This window comes from Pelecanus crispus, chromosome 2 (genome assembly GCF_030463565.1).
Source record: "Pelecanus crispus isolate bPelCri1 chromosome 2, bPelCri1.pri, whole genome shotgun sequence".
NCBI classification, from domain to species: domain Eukaryota; kingdom Metazoa; phylum Chordata; class Aves; order Pelecaniformes; family Pelecanidae; genus Pelecanus; species Pelecanus crispus.
In genome coordinates, this window is record NC_134644.1 from 572,843 (window position 1) to 581,334 (window position 8,492).

At 66.9% G+C, this 8,492-nt stretch overlaps 1 protein-coding gene across 1 annotated transcript; it reads right to left on the bottom strand.

Moving 5' to 3' along the window:
* Positions 1 to 1,302: 1,302 nt before the first annotated feature.
* RARRES2 (retinoic acid receptor responder 2) lies at positions 1,303 to 2,824 on the bottom strand. The gene is made up of 4 exons (XM_075706342.1): positions 2,660 to 2,824; positions 1,853 to 1,957; positions 1,515 to 1,619; positions 1,303 to 1,416 (listed from the first exon to the last, which is right to left on the bottom strand). The coding sequence occupies exons 1-4, from the start codon at positions 2,822 to 2,824 to the stop codon at positions 1,303 to 1,305; spliced, it is 489 nt and encodes a 162-aa protein (XP_075562457.1).
* Positions 2,825 to 8,492: the final 5,668 nt, after the last annotated feature.

An 8,492-nucleotide genomic window follows, 5' to 3' on the forward strand; every position in this document is an offset into this window, starting at 1 on the left:
GGGAACATCGTGGGGACCTGGTGGACATCATAGGGACTCGGGACATGACAGCGACCCAGGGGACATCATGGGGACCTGGGGGACATCATGGGGACCTGGGGGACATGACGGGGACCTGGGGATCATCGTGGGGATGTGGGGAACATCATGGGACCCAGGGGACATCATGGGGACCTGGGGGACATCATGAGGACCCAAGGGATATGACAGGGACCCGGGGGACATCGTGGGGACCTGGTGGACATCGTAGGGACTCGGGACATGACAGGGACCAGGGGACATCATGGGGACCTGGGGGACATCGTGGGGACTTGAGGACATTGTGGGGACCCGGGGGACATGGCGAGGACCATGGGGACATTGCAGGGACCTGGGGGAGGGACATCACGGTGACCCAGCAGACATCACGGGGACCGGGGGACATGGCGGGGATGTGGGGGACATCACAGGGACCCAGGGGACATCGTGGGGACCCGGGGGACACGGCGAGGACCATGGGGACATTGCAGGGACCTGGGGGGGGGACATCACGGGGACCGGGGGACACCACGGGGCTGTGCAGTAAAGACACGCTGTGCCCCACGACCCCTCTCTGCTGCGTCGTCCTGGGCCCCGAGCAGCCGTGGCGGGGGGGACACTCGCCTGTACCCCTGCTCTGCCGGGCCCCGCCGTGTCCCCGTCCCTCCCGCCGGGCACGGGGTGCCGCAGGGGGATGGCGGGAGGGGGGGTGCCGAACCCACGCCGGGCCCCCCCAGCCACGGCGATTCCCGGTGGGAATAACGGCGGTGAGAGCGGGAGCCAGAGCCGGGGTTTACTGGTGAGCTGGGGGGCAGCGGGGAGGGGGGGCGCGTCCGGCAGCGTCCTTCGGTGACGCGGTGCTGGCGGGGTGGCAAGCGGCGGGGGGGTGGCAAGCGGTGCCGGGCCGATCCGGTCCCCGTGGCAGCGTCCGTCTCCTCCGTGGCCTGGAGAGGGGACACGGGGAAGGGCTGGCTGCGGGAGGAACCCCGCCGCGCGCGCCCCGGCGCGCACACGCGTGTGCAACGCACGCGTCGCCCCCGTGACCTTGTCCGTGTCACCGTGTCCCCGGGGCCGGCTCGCTCCGGCGGCGGCGGAGCCGGCTGCAGGTGTCCCGCGGGATTTCTCCCGGCTGCCGACGGTCGCCGGCAACCCCAAATCTGGCTCTACCGGTAGCGGAGGAGCACCCGCACCCCACCAGCGCCGGGGAACGCCGCCGGCGGGAGAGGGCCGCGTCTCCGGCACCCATCCCCGGCACCTACCGTGGCGGGGACGCGGGGACAGCCCCTAGGCCGGCAGCCCCTTGGAGAAGGCGAACATGCCGGGGAGGTACGGCGCGTCCACCGCCTTGCCGGCCTCCTCCACCGCCCTGCACTCCGCTTCGTCCCGGTGTTTGATCTCCTGCGGGGCAGAGCGCGCGGGTCGGCGCCCACCGCGGCACCCCGAGGGGTCCGGCAGCCGTGCCGGGACCCGTGCCGGTGCGGCGGGGGACGGCTCACCTTCACCGCCAGCTGATGGCTGGGGCCGCAGTGCTCGTACTTGTCCAGCACCCTGGGGACATCGCCGGCGTCAAACTTATAGCAAGCCAGGCAGGTTGGCTTCCTCTAGGGAGAGAGCGCGGCCCGTCACCCCCCGGCACCCCCGGAGGGTCCCGGCCAGCCCCCTGCCCTGCCGGAGCTGGGGATGTCCCCGCCGCTCGCCGCGGCACAGCCGCGGTGCCGCTGCCAGGAGCCGTCGTCACCGCCAGCCCTCCCCGGCACGCGTGGCACCGTGGCGGGGGGCAGAGGCGCCGCGGCCCCCCCGGGGAGGGGGATGCCGGCCGGCAGCCCCGGCTCACCCGGTTCTCCACCGTCTTGCAGTTCCGCCGCCGCGGTTCCGTTTTCCTGCAGGCCGTCTGCACCAGGCTGAGCCGCAGCTGGACGAACGTCCCCGAGGGGTCTTCCTGGCGAGGGGGGGGGGGGGACACAAGGGGACGGCTGCGGGGTTGGGGGGGGGGACACGGGGCAGCCGCCGCGGGGCTGGGGCGCTGGGCGCCGCCGAAAGCTCGCGCCGTGCCGCGGTGGGTGCGACGCCGACCCCGCGCCGGGCAGGGGGACGCCGGCGGGGGACGGAGGGACCCCAACCCCGCACGGCCCCAGGGGTAACCCGGCCCCAGGGACCCTACGAGGAGGCTCCCAACACGGGCGAGCGGCCCAAACCGGGGGGTCCCCGGCACCCCCAGCCCCTCCCGAGGAACGGGCGCATCCGAGCCGCCGCTGTCGGTGCTGCCGGCTCCACCGGCATGGCCGGACACCGGCAGCCGCTCGCCCCGCGGCACAGTTAATGAGTAGCTGAGCCTTGCCAGCTCCTGCCTGCGTGCCCCCATGGCCGGCCTGCCCGCACCGTGCCGCGACGGTGGGGCCGCCCCCACGCCCGTCCCCCCGTGACACCCCAGCACCCATCCCCTCCCTCCACGACACCCTGGCACCCATCCCCTCCCTCCACGACACCCCGGCACCCACCGTCCCCTCCCTCCGCGACACCCCGACCCCCTCCCTGCCCGTCCCCGCCGACGCCGGGCCAGGGGCTCGGCCGCCATCTCCCCCCTCCCCGCCGCAGCAGCCTCCCCGGCGGGGCCGAGGGCACGGCAGCCCCCGGCGCTCACCCGCTCCACCGCCCCTTCCACCGCCTGCTCCTTGAAGACGTAGTGCACGTAGTTGCGGCTGTGGAAATACTCCAGCACCTCCTTCACCACCCGCCGCTGCAGCGGGGACTGGTTGGCGGCGGCCAGGGCTACCAAGCCCAGGCAGAGGGCTAGCGGGAACCTCATCCCTGCGGCGGGGGGCTGCCGGGGCTGCCTGACCCCAGAGAGCCTCGCCGATCGACCCGCTGCTGGCTTTGGTCTTTCATTAACCAATTTCCTGGGAACTGCCCTCTTTCCGCCCCCGGGCCGGCCCCGCGGGCTGCTTGCGCGGGCGTCCCCCCCGGCACGGCCCCTCCGGCACGGCCATGGGGAGGAGGGGCTGGGCACGGCTACCGCCGGCGGCACGCGTGCAGGCCGGGGGACACGCCGGCGTCGCCCCGGGGAAACACCGGGCCCACCGTCAGCCTCGTGCCCCCCGGGAAGGGGTGCTGAGGGGCCGGGAGGGGAGCGGGTCTCTTGCCTTGGGCAAAAGAACGGCTCTGGCTTGGTGCCGGCAGGCCTTGCCAGGCAGCCAAACATCACCGCCGCTGGCAGGGACCGCGGAGAGGCCTCTCCCTGGCTCTCCCACGGGGCGAGACGGCGTGCCGGGGAGGGAGGTGCCGCTGCCGGGCGGTGATGGCTCTCCCCGAGCCGGGGCACGGCCGTGGAGCCCATGCGGTATGGCCACGGAGCTTGCGTGGCACGGCCATGGAACCCGCGCGGTGTGGCCATGGAGCTTGCGCGGCACGGCCGTGGAACCCGCGCGGTGTGGCCATGGAGCTTGTGTGGCACAGCCGTGGAACCCGCGTGGTGTGGCCATGGAATTTGCACGGCACAGCCGTGGAACCCGCGTGGTGTGGCCATGGAGCTTGTGTGGCACAGCCGTGGAACCCACATGGTGTGGCCATGCAGCCCACATGGTGCAGCCATGGAGCTTGCATGGCACAGCCGTGGAACCCGCGTGGTGTGGCCATGGAGTTTGCCTGGCACGGCCGTGGAACCTGCGTGGTGTGGCCATGGAGCCTGTGCGGTGTGGACGTGGAACACGCGTGGTGTGGCCATGCAGCCCACACGGTGCAGCCATGGAGCTTGCGTGGCACGGCCGTGGAACCCACGTGGTGTGGCCATGGAGTTTGCCTGGCACGGCTGTGGAACCTGTGTGCTGTGGCCATGGAGCTTGTGCTGGCACAGCCGTGGAACCCGCGTGGTGCAGCCATGGAGCTTGTGTGGCACAGCCGTGGAACCCGCGTGGTGCAGCCATGGAGCTTGTGTGGCACAGCCGTGGAACCCGCGTGGTGTGGCCATGGAGCTTGTGTGGCACAGCCGTGGAACCCACATGGTGTGGCCATGCAGCCCACGTGGTGCAGCCATGGAGCTTGCGTGGCACAGCCGTGGAACCCGCGTGGTGTGGCCATGGAGTTTGCCTGGCACGGCCGTGGAACCCGCGTGGTGTGGCCATGGAGCTTGCGCGGCACGGCCGTGGAACCCGCGCGGTGTGGCCATGGAGCTTGTGTGGCACAGCCGTGGAACCCGCGTGGTGTGGCCATGGAGCTTGTGTGGCACAGCCGTGGAACCCACATGGTGTGGCCATGCAGCCCACATGGTGCAGCCATGGAGCTTGCATGGCACAGCCGTGGAACCCACGCGGTGTGGCCATGGAATTTGCACGGCACAGCCGTGGAACCCGCGTGGTGTGGCCATGGAGTTTGCCTGGCACGGCCGTGGAACCTGCGTGGTGTGGCCATGGAGCCTGTGCGGTGTGGACGTGGAACATGCGTGGTGTGGCCATGCAGCCCACATGGTGCAGCCATGGAGCTTGCGCGGCACGGCCGTGGAACCCGCGCGGTGTGGCCATGGAGCTTGTGTGGCACAGCCGTGGAACCTGCACGGTGTGGCCATGCAGCCCACGTGGTGCAGCCATGGAGCTTGCGTGGCACAGCCGTGGAACCCACGTGGTGTGGCCATGGAGCTTGCGCGGCACAGCCGTGGAACCCACGTGGTGTGGCCATGGAGTTTGCCTGGCACGGCTGTGGAACCTGTGTGGTGTGGCCATGGAGCTTGTGCTGGCACAGCCGTGGAACCCGCGTGGTGTGGCCATGGAGCTTGCGTGGCACAGCCGTGGAACCCGCGTGGTGTGGCCATGGAGCTTGTGTGGCACAGCCGTGGAACCCGCGTGGTGTGGCCATGCAGCCCACGCGGTGCAGCCATGGAGCTGGCGTGGCATGGCCATGGAGCTTGCACGGCACGGCCATGGAGCCTGTGCGGTGTGGCCATGGAGCCTGTGCGGTGTGGCCAGGCCACCCTCAACCAGGGGATGTCTCCTGGGCCACCCAACAGGCCACACCAGATGGAAGGAAGAACGACAGCCCCGGTCCTGGGGGTCCCGGCAGCCGGCACCGTCGGGCACACGGGGCTCGCACCCTCCTGGTCACGCCGCACGGCTCCGCTCTGACCGAGGAGGAGGAGGAGGAGAAAGGCTGGGTGTATTGGGTTTGTGTGGCAAGGTTTTGGTAGTGGGGGCCACAGGGGTGGCTTCTGTGAGAACCTGCTGGAAGCTTCCCCCGTGTCCGATAGAGCCGACGCCAGCCGGCTCCAAGACGGCCCCGCCGCCAAGCCCATCAGCGACGGTGGTAGCACCTCTATGATAACATATTTAAGAAGGGGGGAAAAAAAACCCCAAAAAACCAATGGGGACAAACTGCAGCTGGAGTGGGGAGTGAGAATGTGTGAGAGGAAGGGCTCTGCAGACCCCAAGGGCGGTGAGGACGGAGGGGAGAGGGGGTCCAGGCGCGGAGCAGAGACCCCCCCTCGTCGTGGCTCAGCACCACGCAGCCGCTCGCTGCCCCTGCCCCATGGGATGGGGAGAGAATCGGAGGAGCGAGAGTGAGAAACACTCCCGGGCTGAGATAAGAACAGTTTAATAGTTGAAATAAAGTAAAATAGTAATGATAATAACAATATAATAATAATAGTAATTAGACAAATACCCAAAGCAAGTGCTGCCCAATGCAGTTGCTCACCACCCGCCGACCGATGCCCAGCCCGTCCCCGAGCAGCGATCGCTGCTCCCCGGCCAACCCCCCCAGTTTCTATACTGCCCATGACGCCGTATGGTATGGAATGGCCCTTGGGGCAGTTGGGATCAACTATTCTGGCTGTGCCCCCTCCCAGCTCCTTGTGCCCCCGGCAGAGCAGGGGAAGCTGAAAAGTCCTTGCTTAGTGTCAGCACTGCTCAGCAACAACTACACCATCAGGGTGTTATCAGCGTTATTCTCATCCTAAATCCAAACCACAGCGCTGTGCCGGCTACTAGGAAGAAAATTAACTCTATCCCAGCCGAAACCAGGGCACCCTGCACCCCTGGTGCAGCCCATGGTGAGGCAGCTGTGCCCTGCACCCGTGGGGGCCCACGGGGGAGCAGAGATCCCCCTGCACCCGGGGAGGAGCCCACGCCGGAGCAGGGGATGTGCCCAAAGGGGGCTGTGACCCCCTGGGAAGCCCGTGCTGGAGCAGGCTCCTGGCAGGAGCTGTGGGGAGAGGAGCCCAGGCTGGAGCAGGTTTGCAGGCAGGGCTGGGGACCCCACAGGCTGGGGAAGGGACCCACATTGGAGAAGTTGGGGGAGGGCTGTCTGCCCATGGGAGGGACCCCACGCTGGAGCAGGGGAGGAGTGTGAGGAGTCCTGCCCTGAGGAGGAAGGAGCGGCAGAGACGTGATGAACTGACCCCAGCCCCCATTCCTGTCCCTGTGTGCTGCTTGGGGGGCGGAGGGCGAGAACACCGGGCATGGTGGGGGGCGGGGGGACACTGGTCTGTCCCGGGGCTCTCTCTGGATAAGGAATTGGCTGGGTGGTCGCATCCAGAGGGTCGTGCCAATGGCTCGATGGCCACATGGAGACCGGTGACAAGTGGGGTCCCTCAGGGGTCCGTACGGGGACCGGTGCTGTTTAACATCTTCATCCATGACACAGACAGTGGGATGGAGTGCACCCTCGGCAAGTTTGCAGATGACACCGAGCTGAGGGGTGCGGTTGACACGCCAGAAGGACGGGATGTCACCCAGAGGGACCTGGACAGGCTGGGAGGTGGGGCTGTGTGAGCCTCATGAGTTACAACTACCTGACAGGAGGTTGTAGTGAGGGGGGTGTTGGGCTCTTCTCCCAAGGAACCAGCGATAGGACGAGAGGAAATGGGCTCAAGCTGCGCCAGGGGAGGCTTAGGTTGGAAATTAGGAAAAATTTCTTTACGGAAAGGGTGGTCAAGCATTGGAACAGGCTGCCCAGAGAGGTGGGGGAGTCCCCATCCCTGGAAGTGTTCAAAAAATGGGCAGAGGTGGCACTTGGGGACATGTTCAGTCTGGTCTGCCCTTGATTGGCTTGGAGTAGACTTGGTAGTGTAGGTTAATGGTTGGGCTGGATGATCTTAAAGGGCTTTGCCAACCTAAACCATTCTATGACTCTATGATTCTATGATCAACAAGGCCAAGGGCAAGGTCCTGCACCTGGGACGGGGCAGCCCCCGGTATCAGCACAGGCTGGGGGATGGAGGGATGGAGAGCAGCCCTGCGGAGAAGGACTTGGGGGTGCTGGGGATGAAAAGCCGGACACGAGCCGGCAATGTGCGCTGGCAGCCCAGAAAGCCAACCCCATCCTGGGCTGCATCCCCAGCAGCGTGGGCAGCGGGGCGAGGGAGGGGATTCTGCCCCTCTGCCCCGCTCTGGGCAGACCCCCCCTGCAGCCCTGCGCCCAGCTCTGGGCCTCAGCACAGGACACGGAGCTGCTGGAGCGGGGCCAGGGGAGGCCACAGAAATGCCCCGAGGGCGGAGCCCCTCTGCTGCGGGGCCAGGCTGGGGGGGCTGGGGGTGCTCAGCCTGGAGAGGAGGGGGCTGCGGGAGGCCTGAGTGCGGCCTGAGGAAGGATGGGGGCAATAATAGAATCATAGAAAACATAGAATCATGGAATCATGGAATGGTTGAGGTTGGCAAAGCCCTTCAAGATCCCCCAGCCCAACCATTGACCCAACGCTGCCAAGGCCACCACTGAACCAGTTAAGGGAAGAGTCGTAATTCCATGTTTCCTGGCTTGGGGATGGATTATTTTTTAATGAAAGTAAAAACTGGGAATCACTAAGGTTGGAAAGGATCTCTAAGATCATCAGCCCAACCATCACCCCAACACCCCCATGCCCACTAAACCATGGCCCCCAGTGCCACCTCTGCCCGGTTTTTGAACCCCTCCAGGGATGGGGACTCCCCACCTCTCTGGGCAGCCTGGTCCAGTGCTTGGCCACTCTTTCCGTGAAGGAATTTCTCCCAATATCCAACCTAAACCTCCCCTGGTGCAGCTTGAGCCCATCTCCTCTCGTCCCATCGCTGTTCCTTGGGAGCAGAGCCCGACCCCCCTCCCTGCCCCCTCCTGCCAGGAGCTGCAGAGCGATCAGGTCTCCCCAGTCTTTTAGCAAGGCCTGCTGTGACAGGACAAGGAATAATGGATTTAACCTAAAGAAGAATAGATTTAGACTGGATATAGGGAAGAAATGTTTTACACTGAGGGTGGTGAGGCACTGGCCCAGGTTGCCCAGCGAGGCGGTGGAGGCCCCATCCCCCAGAACCATCCCAGGCCAGGCTGGCCGGGGCTCTGAGCCCCCATGGGCTGGTTAAAGCTGTCCCTGGCACTGCAGGGGCTGGGCTGGGTGGGCTCTGAAGGTCCCTGCCCACCCAAAGCGTTCGGGCTGATGAGCTTAGGGGTCCTCCCCCCCCCCATCCCGCCCCCCCCAGTGCAGGCAGCGCTGAGGCGCTCGGTGGTTGCCGCGCCCCGCG

Coding starts and splice junctions, on each gene's coding strand:
- RARRES2 (XM_075706342.1), bottom strand. CDS start 2,824: ATGAGGTTCCCGCTAGCCCTCTGCCTGGGCTTGGTAGCCCTGGCCGCC. Junction 1,958..2,659: donor TGGAAGGGGCGGTGGAGCGG/GTGAGCGCCGGG, acceptor CCCCCTCGCCAG/GAAGACCCCTCGGGGACGTT. Junction 1,620..1,852: donor GCAAGACGGTGGAGAACCGG/GTGAGCCGGGGC, acceptor CTCTCTCCCTAG/AGGAAGCCAACCTGCCTGGC.